An 18,115-nucleotide genomic window follows, 5' to 3' on the forward strand; every position below is an offset into this window, starting at 1 on the left:
AGGAGTAATCTTGTTGTCTTGACTGTAATGTTGAACTGGCTGTAACGTATTTTCGTTGCTTGTCTGTGACAATGGAAACCCGGTACTGCTCGAAAATGATAAACATGAACGTACAGCGCAGCATCAAAATAACTACAGAAAAGAGAACGTTGCGTAAGTGCAATGCAAGTACGTGCATGCTTTAATCATCGTGTTCCACAAAGCGCAATACAGTGACACACACAAATCACAGCATAAAATTCGTGAGGAGTCGGTGGTAGAATTTGAACTAATTAAATGATAGAAAAGGCACTAGGATTACAAACTAGTACTGAAACTTTGATTAGTTCCTTAACAATTATAATCGTCTTCAAAAATTACTTGTTATTAAAAATATGGCTCTGGCGTGAAATTAATTACTTAAATAGCAATGGAGTGATAAATCTATGACTTCTGAGTACGATCCATGTGAACAGATAATTTCATTAGATCTAGTCTCGACAGTCACACTAATTAACCCGAACTAATAAAGAAAAATTCTGCTAAAACTTTCCGTTTCTCAAACGCATCATACATTACGCGCAAGCAAGCTGTGCAGAAACAACTGTACCTGAAAACCTTCTCACTTCTAAAAATTAATCTTTAACCAATCATATTTCTAAAAGTCAACATCACCTGTATCTTTATTTGTATGCTACGTTTGCAGTTTGCAGACCGCTCAGTGGCGTGACCCATACTCGACTCACTCATTACCTCTCACAGAATGCTACTAGTAAGGACAACGCTACTGGCAACCAAAGATCGACCACTGAAGGCTTATGTTCGAATGTTCAAAAAATAACCAGTGTACTGATATGAAGCATCGAATGAAAACAGAGTTAACATCACCTTCATTGCCTAATGCATTGCCTAATTCATGTCGTTAATGTAGATCAGGAACAATAGAGGGCCTGTAACACTTCCTTGGTTAACGCCAGATATTGCTTCTGTTTTACTCGATGAGTTTCCGTCTATTACTACGAACTGTGACCTTTCAGACGGAAATCACGAATCCAGTCGCACAACTGAGGCGATACTCCATAGACACGCAGTTTGGTTAGAAGACGCTTGTGAGGAACGGTGTCGAAAGCCTTCAGGAAATTTAAAAATATGGAATCAATTTGACATCCCCTGTCGATAGCGCTTATTACTTTATGAGTATAAAGAGCTAGTTGTGTTTCACAAGTACGATATTTTCTGAATCCGTGCTATGTGTGAATAAATCGTTTTCTTCCAGGTACTTCATAATGTTCGAATACAGTATATGTTCCAGAACACTACTGCGAATCGATGTTAGTGATATAGGCCTGTAATTCAGGGGATTACTCCTACTTCCCCTTTTGAGTATTGGAGTGACTTGAGCAATTTTCCAGTCTTTAGGTACGCATCTTTCTGTGAGCGAGTGGTTGTATATAACTGCTAAATATGGAGCTATTTTATCATCATACTCTGAGAGGAACCTGGCTGGTATACAATCTATACAATATTACAATATATTGGTTGACTCTTTTAGGAATGTAAGCTCTCGGAAATTTAACAAGAGACCATACTGTGATGCAGAACGTCTCTCTTTTAGCGTTTGCCACTGGAGTTTACTGGTTTTCCTGGAGCTTTCACGCTTGCTATGTGAAAGAGCAGTATTCCAGTATTGGTCATTTGTTGATGGACTATATTTCCTCGAGATACCTCCAATGAATCTGTGTCTGGCATCTGCCTTAGTAATGATTATTATTATGTGGTCATTGCACTTAAGATCGCTCCGAAAGTGTACTCCTACTTTATGGAAGTAACTGCATCCAATGATAGTCTAATCAGACAGTAAAAAGGACTTTCTGTCAACAGTACGTTCCATTTGTTTTGTTGATGGTCAGTTGCCACTCCCTGCCCCAAGCGTCGATCCTCCGCAGATATTCTCGCATTTCGCTACAGTTCTGTAGCATTGCGACTTTCGTGTATACAACAGCATCATCCTCGAAAAGCTTCATGGGACTTCCGACACTATCTACTATGTCATTTATATATACAGTATGTGATCAAAAGGATCCGGTCACATCCAAAACCATACGTTTTTCATATTAGCTGCATCGTGCTGCCAGGTACTCCATACCAGCGACCTCAGTAGTCATTAGACATCATGAGAGAGCAGAATGGGGCGATCCGCGGAACCCACGGACTTCGAGCTTGGTCAGGGGATTGGATGTCACTTGTGTCATATGTATGTACGCTAGATTTCCACACTCCTAAACATACCTAGGACCACTGTTTCCGATATGAAAATGAAGTGCAAACGTGAAATATGAACAGCACAAAAGCGTACAGGCTGACCTCGTTTGTTGACTGACACTGACCGCCGTTCGTAATGTGTTCCAGACCATCACACAGGAATTCGAAACTGCATCATGATCCACTGCACGTACTATGACAGTTAGGCTACAGGTGAGACAATTTGGAATTAATGGTCGAGCCCCTGCTCATAAGCCGCACATCACGCCGCTAAATGCCAAACGACGCCTCGCTAGGTGTAAGGAGCGTAAACATTGGAAACTGAACATCGGAAAAACATTGTGTCTAGTGACGAATCACGGTACACAATGTGGCGATCCTATGGCAGGGTGTGGGTATGGCGAATGGCCGGTAAATGTCATCTGCCGGCGTGCGTAGTGCCAACAGTAAAATTCGTAGGCGGTGGTCGTGTTTTTCATGGTGGAGGCTCGCACCCCTTGTTGTTTTGCGTGACACTATCACAGCACATGCCAGCACTGATGTTTTAAGCTCCTTCTTGCTTCTCAACGTTGAAGAGCAATTTGGGGATGGCGATTGCATCTTTCAACATGATCGAGCAAGTGTTCACAATGCACGGCCTGTGTAGGAGTGGTTAAACGACAATAACATACTTGTAATTGACTGGCCTGCACAGAGTCCTGACCTGAATCCTACAGAACACCTTTGGGATGTTTTGGAACTCCGAGTGACATCGATACCTCCCCTCAGTGCAGCCCTCCGTGAAGAATGGGCTTCCATTCCCCCAGAAACCTTCTAGCATCTGATTGAACGTATGTCTGCGAGAGTGGACGCTGTAATCAAGGCTAAGTGTTGGACAGCACCATATTGAATTTCAGAATTTCTGATGGAGGGCGTCACGAACTTATGAGTCATTTTCAGCCAGGTGTCCGGATACTCTTGATGACCTAGTGTATTGTGAAAAATAATGGTCCTGTAACACCCCCCTGATGCGTGCCCGAAGCTACATTTACAACTGAAGACCTTCCTCAGTTCATAATGCCATTCTGTTTTATGTCTGCAAGAAGTTTTGCAATCCAGGTACACATTTGGTCTGATATTTTGTGCCCTAAATTATGTTCATTAGGCTGCAGAGCGTATCTTGATCGAATACCTTTCGAAGGTCGAGGAAGACGGTATCTACTTGAGCGTCTGTATCTACTGCTTTCTGGATCTCGTGGACGAACAGAGTGAATTGGGATTCGATTTTGGGACCGCTGTTGGTTATTACGAAAATGTCATAGCACACGAAAATAAAAAAAAATTTCCTAAATTCTACAACTGGCCTAGGCCTATAGTTTTGTGGGACTGTTCGAAGATCCTTCTAGAAAACTGGAATGAGTTATTCTTTACTCCAGTTATTCGAAACGATTCGCTTTAGAGGCGTACGGTACACTGCTACTAGAAGCGGGGCAAGTTCTTTCGAAATCTCTGCAGAATCGAACTGGTATCCCATTGGGTCCGGAGTCCATTTCTCTGATGAGCGGTTTCAGTTGATTTTCTATCCTTTGGTCACTTATTTCGTTATCTATTTTTTCATTGTTCGTTCGACTATTTGAAGGACGAATTGCGGTGTGGGCTTCCTCTGTAAATCACTTTTAGAAAAGAACGTTTAGTATTTCGTTTCGTCCTGTGTCATTCTCTTTTTCAGTGCCATGATGGTCACAGAGTGTCTGGACAAATGTCTTCTTGGACGCTTCACACATAACCCTTCTTGGGAAATTATTTCGGTTGTTCAACATGACTACCGCTCGGAAAACCATAGAATTTCTACTGTACACTTACACACATTTTGTGATTGATTGATTTCCCTCAGTACACTCCAGATCCTAGAGCCTTTGTTGTTCTATCTTTAGTGAATAGCTTTATAGTTGAGGAAATTTTTATTTCTTTCAACCACTGGGACAAAGTCAGTAAATGATGAAATCACCGAGCTACCTAATATTATACGTACCATAAGAATTTACTAATAATGAAGAGCAACCTGGATTTAAGGATCAGAAAGAATGAAAGCACAAACATGTCGGATACGGAAGTACTATCGAATGAAAAGATAAGCTTGAAATTCTCTGAGGCTATAAATATTACGAAAATGAAGCTCGGTATTCAGTTCGGTAGAAGGGGAATGAACATCTCTAAAGAGAGCAATCACAGATGTTGGAAAGAAAAACATTGCTACAAGGAAAGTAACTGCGAGGAAACCATGGATAACAGAAAAAATACTACAACTGATCAGCGAAAGAAGGAAGTACAAAACGGTTCAGGTATACTCAAGAATACGGAAATACAAGTCGCGCAGGAATTAAGAAAATAGGAAGTGCAAGAAAGCTAAACCAGAATGGCTTCATCAAAAATTTGAAAAAAAAATCGAAAAAAGAAGTTATTGTCGGAAGAGTTACGCAGCATTCTGAAGACACAAAACAATCTTTCGTGAAATTAAAATCAATGACAGTAACAGTAATAGTATAATCGGAATTTCACTGTTAAATAAAGAGGAGAGAGCGGATAGGTTGAAAGATTACGTTGAAGGCATCTGGAACGGAGACTTGTCTGTTGACGTGATGGAAGAAACCGGAGTCGACAGGAAACAGGTAGGTGATCCACTATTAGAAACAGAAATTTAAGAGTGTGAAACGTCCCCTTTGAACATTTGTACATGACTGTGCTTAAACTGACACAATATTTTTTAGCGCAACGCAATCTGACTTTCAGAAATCCCTACAAAGGAATGGCCCTGACTAACATTAACCTGTACCTTTCACAAATCACTTACCTCTCCAAAAATCTTCGTTACTCGAACTACTGCAACACAGCGAGCGCCACTACTGCCAGCTAAATAAAAGATTCAAACTACTGAAGGCACTCACTACTGATAGGCATAGTTAGCAAATGAAAGATTTTAATAGAGAACAAACAATGTATTTACCTCAATAATCATAGTATATATGCCATCCACTCTTACAAATTTCAAGTCTCCGCCATTTCTCTCCCCACATCCACCACTGCTGGCGGCTCACCTCCAACTGCGCAATGCTACGCGCTGTTCACATCCAGCTGCCGCTGCCCAACACTACAATGGCAGACAACAATGCTAACTAGCCACAGACTGCACACAGCACAGCCAGTGATTTTCATACAGAGCGCTACGTAACGTTACCAATAAGAAAATATAAACAGCCTACTTACAAGTGCTTTGGACGACTTAAGATCAAGGTGGGCAGAAGGGACAGACAACATTCCATCGGAGTTTCTAAAATCATTGGTAGAAGCGGCAAAAAAACGACTATTCACGTTGCTGTGTGGAACTTACGAGAATGGTGATACCCAACAAACTTTCGGAAATAGATCACACACACAATCCCGAAGAGAGCAAGTGCCAACAGATGCGAGAGTTACCACACAGTCAGCATAACTACTCATTCATCCAAGTTATTCAGAAAAAATAGACAGAACAATGGCCAAAAAATTGAAGATATCTTAGATAACAGTCTGGCTTTAGGAAATGTGAAGGCACCAAAGAGACCTGACCTAGCGGTTGATAACGGAAGCAAGACTGAAGAAAATCACGACACCTTCATAGGCTTTGTCGACCTAGAAAAAGCGTTAGATAACGCGAAACGAAGCAAGATGTTCGACATTTTGAGAAAAATAGGGGCAAGTTACTGAGAAAAACGAGTAATATGCAATATGTACAAGAACCAAGAAGGAGCAATAAGAGTGGGATACAAAGAGCAAAGTTTTCGCATTAAAAAGAGTGTAAGGTATGTATATAATCATTCGCCACAATTGTTCAATCTGTATAGCAAAAAAACAATCACGGAAATAAAAGAGAGGTTCAATACCATCATTAAAATTCAAAGTGAAGGGGTATCGATGATAAGATTCACTGATGTAATTACTATGCTGCAATGGTCTAATGATTGTTGAATATGGAATGAGAATAAATCGAAGAAACATGAAAGTTAAAAGAAATAGCAAATAATACAATACCGAGAACCTTAAGATCGAAAATGGTTATCGCGAAGTAGATGAAGTTAAGGTATTCTGCTACCTGGGCAGCAAAATAACCCATGATGGACTAAGTAAGACGGACGTAAGAACCAGACTAGCCCTGGCAAAGAGGGCATTCCTGACCAAGAAAATCCTAGCACAATGAACATAGGGTTTAATTTGATAAAGAAATTTCGGAGAATGTACGTTTCGAGCGCAGCATTGTGTGGTGCCGGCCGGGGTGGCCAAGCGGTTCTAGGCGCTACAGTCTGGAACCGCGCGACCGCTATGGTCGCAGGCTCGAATCCTGCCTCGGGCATGGATGTGTGTCATGTCCTTAGGTTAGTTAGGTTTACGTAGTTCTAAGTTCTAGGGGACTGATGACCTCAGATGTTAAGTCCCATAGTGCTCAGAGCCATTTGAATCATTGTGTGGTAGTCAGACATGGAGCGTGCGAAATCCGGAACAGAAGCGAATCGATGCATTTGAGGAGAAGAGCGTAGGAAAATTTGGTGAGCTGTTAAGGTAAAGAATGAGAAAGTTCTACGGTGAATTCTCAATGGAGAGATGTCTTCCGAAGTAAGAGTAATTTCAGGTGTGCCGCAGGGGAGTGTCGTAGGACCGTTGCTATTCACAATATACATAAATGACCTTGTGGATAACATCGGAAGTTCACTAAGGCTTTTTGAGGATGATGCTGTAGTATATCGAGAGGTTGTAACATTGGAAAATTGTACTGAAATGCAGGAGGACCTGCAACGACTTGACGCATGGTGCAGGGTATGGCAATTGAATCTCAATGTAGACAAGAGTATGTGCTGCGAATACATAGAAAGAAAAATCCTTTAGCATTTAGCTACAATATAGCACGTCAGCAACTGGAAGCAGTTAATTCCATAAATTATATGGGAGTACGCATTAGGAGTGATTTAAAATGGAATGCTCATATGAAGTTGATCGTCGGTAAAGCAGATGCCAGACTGCGATTCATTGGAAGAATCCTAAGGAAATGCAATCCGAAAACAAAGGAAGTAGGTTACAGTACACTTATTCGCCTACTGCTTGAATATTGCTCACCAGTGTGGGATCCGTACCAGATAGGGTTGATAGAAGAGATAGAGAAGATCCAACGAAGAGCAGCGTACTTCCTTACAGGATCATTTAGTAATCGCGAAAGCGTTACGGAGATGATAGATAAACTCTCAGTAGCTCGGTACGGGCTTTTGTTGTAGTTTCGAGAACATACCTTCACCGAGGAGTCAAGCAGTATATTGCTCCCTCCTCTCGCGAAGAGACCATGAGGATAACATCATAGAATAAGAGCCCACGCAGAGGCATACCGACACTCTTTCTTTCCACGAACAATACGAGACTGGAATAGAAGGGAGAACCGATAGAGGTACTCAAAGTACCCTCCGCCACACACCGTCAGGTGGCTTGCGGAGTATGGATGTAGATGTAGATGTAGAATAGGCGAGGAAAGGAATTTATAAAAAGTGCTCACGAGAAGAAGGTCAGGGTGATAGGACATCTGTTAATTTATCAGGTAGTAATTTCCATAGTGCTAGAGCGAGATGTAGAGCATAAAGACAGTAGAGAAAGAGAGACATTGGAACACACCCAGCAAATAACTGAGGACATAGATTGCAACTGCTACTCTCAGATGAAAAGGTACTCACGTGTGAGGAATTGGTGGCGTGTCGCATCAAAACATTCAGAAGATTGGAGACAGAAAAAAAAATTCAAATCGAAACTCAACCGATCATTTGACACTCATGATGGCTATTTACAGCATTTATACAAGTACTTGGAAGTTTGATTTAAGTGTCATTTACTTTGTTCATAATAGTCTTCATAAATATTTACATGCCTTGTGTGTGTATGTGTGTGTGGGAGTGGGGGGGGGGGGGTGAGTGCCTGTGTGTGTGCGTGCTAGTGAAGTTTAGTGTGGTTACGGGTGTTTGTAGAGTAAAGAAATTGTCTTATACGGGGCGATACATCAGATGTTTATAAGGAAACTGTTTATCTTTCAGTAAAGACTACACTGACACCATTACACTCTTCTGAACGTAACTCTTGAAAAATATAATGCAACCTCTCTAAAAAGCTACACGGCAGTCGTTTCAGCACACGCTATACCAGATCTTCTCAGTGTTCGCAACACAAATTGTGGACCTCATGACGCAGTCTCAATTAGCAGAATGCGCTCGGCAGCACGTAATATTACTCGTTGCGAAATTTTTCTGCAGCAAAGTAATTTGTTTGCTCTAGAAGAGGAAAAGAGAGAGAACTTGCGCAATTTCAGAGCAGAGTAAATTGGTCTCCACGGCGGAGGGAATCAGACATAACGAGAAATCGCTTGCAGTTGGTGCTCGTCGGACTAGACCCACAGTGTTTGAAAGTGGGTTGGCACTGGGATACTCAAAGTTAAACTGAAACTGTGATAGCTCGACTCTCACAGCTAAGGGTTGTCTTGTATTTCCTACTTTGAAATACAATTACCTCTCTTGAAAAAGAAGGGAATGCGAGGCGTGTTTTAGACAGGTCATATGAGGAACGAAGCTAACTTAATGCTTACAAGTGCTAATAAGGGTGGATTGTTATTTTAAAGACACATCAACGTTTACGGCACTGAAGTAAGCTCAGTCTGTGCTGGTGGTATCGGGCCTGCTGCAGTATACTTGTCGAGTGGCGGTTATAATAACAAAATTATAATTAAATACTTTTATGTCCTTTAAGGAGAATAGTTCACGGAATCTCCCTGGAATAGAAACAAAATATGATTATTTTCCTTTGCTGGCAACAGTCCTGAAGTACACCAGACTTCCCGTACTTTGACTTGGATGAGAATAGTTTAAAATCTTTCTGGCGGTTCTAGCTACTCAAAAGAAAATAATTTTATAGAATAGCCTTTAAAACATACCAGCTGTTCACAAGTAGTTCTCTACGTCTATCTAAATACAGCAGAAAATTTATTTTAATGGTCTATTCAATCTCCACGTTTACATCAAGATAAATGTTTGAGAATAAAGCTCAAAATCCTTATTATAGTTAAGAATGGTTCACCCAAAAGCTTTTCTGTGATACTCTCGCCCTACCTAGACGTGGTCTTTCAGTCTTTTCTCTTTCGTTACTTGACGCATTCTAGTGACAGATCGTCGATCTTTTATAAAAGCGCATAGAATTTTATTTATAAACGTCGATAATGTTGCCACTCTTTGCTTCAAGCGCTGATCATATTCAAATTTCACTGCTTTCATGAGCAACTTGTCGATGACGCGATCTCAATTTGTACAGTTCTACATCCGTAAAAAGTCTCAGAGAGCTGACACGTTGTCTGCCTGGTCGTTCACATACATCGTGAACACTAAACGTCCTATCACATACCATTGAAGTACAGTGCTGATTTACTTCGCTTCATCCGGCGTCATTGGAAACGGCAAATTGGTTTGTGTTTATTAATAATTTTTCAGTGTTCATAGATTCATTAAGCAAGTATTTTGATAACTATGTGCCACTACGGGACATGAACGTAGACTTCAGTATTGACAGTGCCCTGTATTTTGAAGATAACGAACTGGCTTGCAGAATGCGTGTTATTCCTGTTATAGTACGCCTTGGTTATTATTCTGTGCATTTGACGACCTAACGATGCATGATGGCTAAATTTGTGCTTTTTATCTGGTACAGTTCATAAATGACGTGTAAGGATGTATAAGTAATGACCAGATAAACAAGACATCGGAACATTACTAAAGGTTGCGGGATCTACTTTTACTTGTGCCTAAACTTTTAAAGCAGAAAATTTTCTGACTTTACAAAATATCGAACCAGACAGAACTTAGTGCAAAAGACTACAGTAACTTACTTCAAACTTTCAGTCTGAAAGATTACTTAGTAGGCCTACTGAAGGCATCCTATCTAAGGAAATTATTGTTATTTCCATGGACCTTATGTTTAAGATATACTGTTTCCTCAGTACTGAACAGTTGTGGATCTACCATCCCGTGGCAGCATGCCTCGAATGATAAAGTTCGATTTTTTATAAATGATTTATGAAAGATCTAAAGTCAACACATTTATTTCATGGAGGCACCACATCAAAGCTTCAGCCATAAATCTTAAATTACTTCAGAATAGACCGTACAGTGTCGAAGTATCCAAAAGAGAAGAACGCATAAGTTACTTCGTTTTAATATTTCGTCTAACCAGCGAGTGGGGAGAAGTCTCGCGCGAAATGCTGCACATTGCTCAATATGGCATTCTTCACTAAGGAGCTTCCAGCATAAAATAGTCGCTAGCACGCACAGTACTCAGTAATTAATTACTTTTCAATAACTCATGTTCGTTCTGTTACATGGCAGATGGGTTTGTCAGTCTGTAAAAGAGTTACCACGTGCGTAACAAGTTAAGGTCCATATTTCTGGCAAATTAACGTTAGTGAGGGACGTCTGTAGTTCGTTAACTATGCCCTACGAATCTTCTTAATGGCACATTCCCGGTATACTGTCGGTTGTAACTGCGACATGTACAATCAGAACAAAATATATGATTCTCTCAAAAGTCAAAATTTTCATTTTGAGTACTGGCTACCCCTTCGGTACACAATTCCATTCTATCACGCATTCATCACGTATAAGTGTCTTAATGGCCGCACCTTTATTTCCAATTTCGTGAGACATTGCACTATTCCAGTAATCAACTAGAGCCTGTCTATAGAAGAGAAAAGCAGTGTGTATAGAATTAAAAAAATTTTGGACTGTTAAAGGAATCCATGATGCTCTAGTTAATGCTCTGCACCTCCTAAATCTGTACAGTGACAAGGACTGTACGAAGAACAAAGTTACAAAGCAAAATTATCAGTGAGCAACCGTGGAGTAACGCCACAAAAATATTGGCGTGAAGCTTTAAACATTTAAAAGATTTACTCCTTTTTAGGACGACCTTGCAACTTATTGTTAGAACCACAAAAATCAAAGACATAAGGTAATAAAGTTTATGTTCTATGATGTATTAATGATTGTAAACGACGACAGTTCTCAGAGGGTCATTGATAAATCTCCTGCACTACAGAAGTTTCTCAATTTATCTCAGTGATGACTGACAGTGGACGAAATTTTGTGGACCCGCGATTAACCATACACTTGAATCACCAGTAGGCGACTAGAATGGTCTTCAAGGAATCTGAGGAAGTTATCTGTGTTTATCTTAATGATATCAGATAAACACTACGGTAAATTATTTGGGAGAACTTCTAAATGCACAAAAAAGACATTGTATCATTTCGACGCTGAGAGGGTTAATCTGTGATGGAATGTGGAAACGTCTTTTATAGACTCATTAATGCCGGATGGTATAACAAACACACTTGGATGACGCTACTTGTGACTAGGTCACTGGCAGAGACTGCTCAGTGTCATTTGGAACAGGAGATGAGTGACATCTTTTGTATTTTTTCAAACCTTTGGAGAAGATTACAGAAAAGAAGAAACACTTAACAGCAATGAGGCCAACATCTCCCACGTGCTACAACCCAGCGCCAGAAACATTGTCTGGCTGTCAGTCAGTGTAGGCTAACTAGTTTTCGTGCGAATATAGTATTTGATGTGATGGCGTGGTGTCTGTTCTCTCCGACATTATTTGCCTCGATGGACAACTAATCCGCTTTCTTCATTGCAGATACACAATTACGTCTGACCTTTTGCAGGAATCTCCAAGTAGAAAGTAAGGAGGACATGGACAGGACAGGTTGCGGCAGGTGGGAATGTAGGTCGGCAAAGAAACGTTCCTAAATAATCCGCGCAGTTTCGATAAACACTGTGTCCGGATCGTGCAGTGGTTAACAGAACTGCTTAGTGAGCAGGAGATCCCGGGTTCGAATCCCGGTCGGGCACAAAGTTTCTTTTGTCGCCACTGATTCCACGTAATGATTCGATGCAGCTGAAATCAATTTTCCCTTTCCTTTCCTTTCTCATCGCTCCACCTTCAATTTACATGTATTATGTGTGGAGTTGGGTACCTCGGAGAAGTCCAGAGCTCAGAGTGACATATAAAGCTGCACGTCCGCAGCGGGTAAAGTGGAGGTGGTTCTGTGCTGTTTCCGGCTGTTTTTTATACTATGATTTGGAACCTCACATTTAGATTACCGTGAACATGAAAGAGGATGTTTGTTTCACCTGTCTCCGTGGCTCAGCATTGCTCCTTCTCCTACATCTTCATGATGAGTGTACTTTAGGCAGCTTTCTCTCCCAAGACGATTACAGCAGTGTACAAACTACACCACTGCATCACTACTGCTCATTAACTGATCCAGCCTCAACCTTCTCCACAATGTCTTCACCTATTAGCAACAACAGGTGATGCAGCAATCAACATCTACGCAGTTTCGCGTCTCCGTGGGTTCTAATCATCAATGAGGAGCGTCAGATGGATATTGCACACGTAAGAAAAGGTGTGGACTGTCTTCGTCGCTGAACTGTCTTTCTAAAGGCCAGTGGTGGTGTTACCCAGCAATAGTTTCTGGTGGTGCATAATTTACTGTCCAACGTAGCTGTCATAGTTTGTTATCTGTATCTCCTCTTTCTCCATTATTAACATTTTATCCGGTTAGGGTATATAGTTTTCCCCCAATTGGTTACGCCTCAGATCTGTGTCACTAAGCAAATGTGCTCGTCCTTTGTTCCAGAACCGACGACGGAGATCGTTGGTGGTCCAGACCTGTACATAGACCGTGGCAGTACCATCAACTTGACGTGCATCGTCCTGTACAGCCCGGAACCCCCAGCATACATCTACTGGAGCCACAACGACAACGTGAGTACCCAACGCGCACAAGGTCTGTTTTACTGGTACGCGTACCAGTATCACAAAATGTTTCTGCATTTCCTGTATCCCATTTTACATCTGTATCTAGAGATCAACAAGTCTTCAATGTGAGGTGTGAAAATTAAAAGTATTTTTGTTCAGCGACATGTAAGATATTTTTGTACCTGTTTCATGAAGTATAACTAGAAGTTATATGGGGCGATCAAACAGTTTTCCAGCAGCGTTTACGCAACTTAGCGCGATTCTAGTCTGAGCATATAAGCACCAACATGTAGGCAAGGAATTACTGTGGCAATCATGTCTTTCCGTGCCTCCCATAAGTGCGGAAGCGTGAACTACGACGTTCTTACCACTTGCCAACTTTGTGTTATTATTTTCTTGCCTGCAGAAGAAGAAACATCAGTCAACATCCATCGGTGAATGAAGAATGTTTATGGGGCAGCATGTCAGTTGAAAACCACCCTTGCGGAAGGTTGCGCCAAATTTTGTGCTGTCGCAATTCGACAGAAGACACCTGTCGATGTGCCAGGCTAGCCTCATCCATTATGTACTTGTGGGAGGCTCTCGAGCACACGCCCTATAGTATTGATCTCTCCCCATGCCATTGTCACGCCATGTTACCTTTAAAAAGACCTTAAAGAGCCGAGGACTGCTGCCAAACGAGGAAGACCTTAAAGAGCCGAGGACTGCTGCCAAACGAGGATGTGCAGTAGGCAGTTCCGGATTCTTCACACGGTACGACACAGTGTTTTATCAAAAGGGTACCTTCAACACGGCGCGTCGGTGGGAGGATTGCCTCCACCCTCAGGGCGATTTTCTCTCATTGTCGTATGATTTTGTACTGTACAGTCTTAGAACAGAAACTTTTTGATTGTCTCTTACAAAAAGCTTTCGTTAAAATCAGCATCCACGAAAAGAGTGGTGTGACAATAGCAGGATATAGAGGCAAATGCATTGCATTTGCTGATGACATTCTGTTACAAAGTGAAAATGAAAAGATAGTTAATAATAATGTTGAAAGGACTGAATACCAGCTGTGATGCATGTGATGAAACAGATGAATGTGTAGAAAGCTAAGGTAATCATTTACACAACGCAATCGTGGAAGATAAAATCGAAATTTATGATAATGGAAAAAGTAAGTACATGTGGGATCTTTGTTTTTTTCTTCTTTATTATTATTTCACTCTCCAAAATGAGGCAGGCTGGCAGAGTCACAATACGCCGCTCTTTAGCCAAGAGAGTTACAGAACCAACATAGTCATATGAGAAAAGAAAACATAACAGAGAATGGTATGAAGTGATGAAAAAACCAAGAACAAAAAATAGATGAGTGTAAACTGTAGATTTTAAAACAACACAGACGAGAGACACATACTCATGTGAAGAATCAACACTGTAAGTCGACACAAAAAACAAAGAAACACCAGTGGGAACATAAATGATGCTGGCGACACTGTTGGTGCTGGTGGAATGTAGCACTGCACACGGCACTGGAGTAACACTGATAGCACAAAGAAAACGTTAAAAATCACTGCACTGAAGGGGATCTACCATGAGGTGAAGGGAGGAGGGGGGGGGGAGAAAAGGAAGGGGGGAGAGACGGTAGGAGGAAATCCAGAAGGGGTGTAGGATGGAGCGAATGGAGGGGAGAAGGAAACGAGTTAGAAGCCCAGGTGGGGGCGAAACGGAGAAAGCAGGTATTTGGCAAGGGAAAAGGAGGAAGAAAGGAATGGCGAGAGCGAGGAAGAGAGGAAGCCCTGATGAGGGTGGGTGGGGGAGGGATTAGATCTGGTAGGAGGGGTAGATGGAAGGCACAAGGACATCAGCCAGGAGGGAGAGTTGGCAGAAGCCACCTTGGGCTAGGGTAGGGAATGTATGGAGATGGAGACCAGGCAGGACACTTTGGTACAGGCACGGAATAGGGGGCTAGGTTGGGAGAGGATGGGGGAAACGAATGGATAGGGGGGAATCCAGTTCAAAATGCTTCAAATGGCTCTGAGCACTATGGGACTCAACTGCTGTGGTCATCAGTCCCCTAGAACTTAGAACTACTTAAACCTAACTAACCTAAAGATATCACACACACCCATGCCCGAGGCAGGATTCGAACCTGCGACCGTAGCAGCAGCGCGGCTCCGGACTGGAGCGCCTAGAACCGCACAGCCACCATGACCGGCGGGGATCCAGTTTTGCAGGAGATGTATAGGATCCGTATTTGTTCAGGAACAGGAGGAGATATGGGAAGGGAATCAGATCATAAAGGATCCGTGTGGGGGACAGCAGACAGATGCGATAAGCGAGGCAGAGTGCATGGCACTCAAGGATTTGGAGGGTTTTGTAGTAGGTGGGATGGGGGGGGGGAAGAGATTCAAGCGGGGTGGGCATAACATAGGATGGGGTGGATCAGGTATGTAGGATAGTGGGAGGGTCTAATCCCCATATTCGACCAGAGAGGAGTTTGAGGAGATGGAGCCGGTTACATGCCTTGGCTTGGACTGGGAGAAGATGGGGTTCCAGGAAAGGCAGCGGTCGAGGGTGATGCCAAAGTACTTGAGGGTGGGAGTGAGGGCAATGGGGCGGCCATAGGAATCTAGGAGGCGTAAGGAGGGGCTGGTGCAACCAACGGTGATTGCTTGCATGTGGGATTCTGCCCATTTTTCTGGGTTAGCTAGACAACATTGAAGCAAATCATACTATTGGTGTTATTACAGTAATTGAATCGACAATACTTCACTTGTGTATGTACAAGATAGAGTCGCAAGCAATTGGCAACATTCAAATAATCAGTGTTTTCCGAAATATACAATTTGCTTGCAAGTAATTGATATGGATCACAAGTCACGGCTCTTCTAGTGAGGCCGAGGCTAGGCGGTGCGTCGCTTCTGTTCTCTTCATGTAAAGGCCGCTCCCGTTGTGGTGACGACCTATTAAGCGTGCTGTTGGCTGACGCCGTCTCACAACCCTCTCTGCTGTATTGTTCTTGATCGTGCCGGCGCTTGTCGTTACGCCAGAACAGTACCTGTGATGCAAATTAACCAGTAGCGTAACATCTAATCAAAAAATAAAAACAATGTTAGCCACTGCAAATAAAAGTTTTACAGGAGGAGGAAAATTTTTGCGGTTGATGAAACTAAATTGTAGTAGAGTGCTTTCTATCGTGGGTTGCACTGTGTGATACGTAAACATACACTGCGACAAATCGAGGAGAAGTTCTTAGAGCCTTTTGATATGCAGACGTGGAGAAGAATGAAGGGTTGATTTGGACAAATATAATAAAGAATGAGATTTTATCGCACACGGTGAATGTGAAATACGAGAATTTAAAGAAACTGGCTAGCACTTTGCATGAAAAGAGACTACAGAATAAAAGATACACTAGAGGGAATGATGACTGTTTCAAAATTGGCACATACTTTTGAACTGTCCGTTTCTCAAGAGTACACATGTGGAATCTGATTTTAAATATCTTTGTTTGTGTAGGAATTATGACCTGTTCAACTTTAGCACTCTTGTCAGAGGCGGCATTACAGCGTATGGTCAGTATGACCTCCATTGTGCTGAATACACAATCGGAGCCTTTTTTGCCAGTCATGCTGCACACGTCACAGGATCTGTGGGTTAACAGAGGCACACGTCTGCTAAATGTGCCAGCAAATATGGGCTACAATGTTGATTCTTACCTCATACACCAACTGACTTCAAATGTCCCCAAAGATAAAATTAAAGAGATAAGGCATGTTCAAAAAGTCTCTCCGCAGTGCCGTATGATTGTTAGCCGTACGTGCCGTATGCCGCAGTGAATATACCGAAATGAAACTCAGTGAAATACAAGTTATTAATTTATTGAATATTAATTTTTACTTACAAATTTTCACATTAAATGCTGAAACTATCCCCCCTGTTGTTGAATACACAATTCAATTCGTCAAATCATGTTGCCAAACACAAGCTGTAACATTTCTTCTGTACCAGAAACAGTGAAAGTTGATATTGCAGTTTTCAGTTCATCGATGGATTTTGGACGGTTTTTATAGACAGTGGCTTTCGCTGCACCTCGGAAGAATAAGTCACGTGGTGTTAGGACGGGCGATCGTGGAGGCCAAAGTCCCTGTGAAATTATGCGATCACCAAAAACATCAGCAAGCAGTGACATTGAAACGCGAGTTGTGTGCGCGGTTGCACCATCTTGTTGAAAATAACCGTTCAGTATTTCACTTAACACAAGTTCTCCTATGAATGGGTATAGAATATCACTGCAGTATCGTTGTGCGTTTATTGTTTCGTTGAAAAATCCAGGCAAGCGAACAATCATAGGGCACGCGCGGCTAACAATTATACGACACTGCGGAGAGACTTTTTGAACACCCATTATAAGGTCCTCGTACCGCGATGGCCATTCGATAGGACTCCCCGCTAACTATCAAATGATCTCCAAACTGTTCATCCAGAAACTGTCTGACTTCAGTATCATAGTGAGGACGTGCACCGTCTCGTTGGACAGAGGTTGGGAAATAACAAGCGGGTTCAACAGCGTTGGAAGCACATGATCACGGTGCGTGTTATACCTCTCCCCATTCAAGGTTCCATTAATAAACGCCGTACCCACCATTATCCTGTCCTAAATCTCACACCAAACCATCACCTTTTCACCATCAACATCTCTACAGGGATCCACCGCTGAGGGGTTTGCATCCGACCAGTAACGATAATGCTGTTGGATTTTTGTTACACTGATCTAGAGTCCATTCTGCAGATTGTACCCGCCGATCTGGCTCATCCTCCGAGGGATGATGTTGCAACTGTAACATGTGCGGGTGCCATTGGTGTGTGTGCAACACACGCAGGATTGAACACTGACTGACGCCGGATATTGCTGATAGCCAGCGCATACTGCGATGTGGACTTTTCACAAACGTTCCCACATCTGCAGTGCTGTCTCCTCATCGGTGTTCGATCTTGGACGTCCTCTGCGTGACTGGCCCAACACAGAAGAAATTTG

General features: G+C 42.2%; 1 protein-coding gene across 1 annotated transcript in view; it reads left to right on the forward strand.

Moving 5' to 3' along the window:
• LOC126094713 (zwei Ig domain protein zig-8-like) overlaps positions 1-18,115 on the forward strand; it is a 989,984-nt gene that overhangs the window by 891,799 nt on the left and 80,070 nt on the right. The window contains exon 4 of the mRNA XM_049909248.1: positions 12,974-13,101. Coding sequence (XP_049765205.1) covers positions 12,974-13,101 — 128 coding nt within the window. The remainder of the gene's footprint in view (positions 1-12,973; positions 13,102-18,115) is intronic.

This window comes from Schistocerca cancellata, chromosome 8 (genome assembly GCF_023864275.1).
Source record: "Schistocerca cancellata isolate TAMUIC-IGC-003103 chromosome 8, iqSchCanc2.1, whole genome shotgun sequence".
In the NCBI taxonomy this organism is placed as follows: Eukaryota; Metazoa; Arthropoda; class Insecta; order Orthoptera; family Acrididae; genus Schistocerca; species Schistocerca cancellata.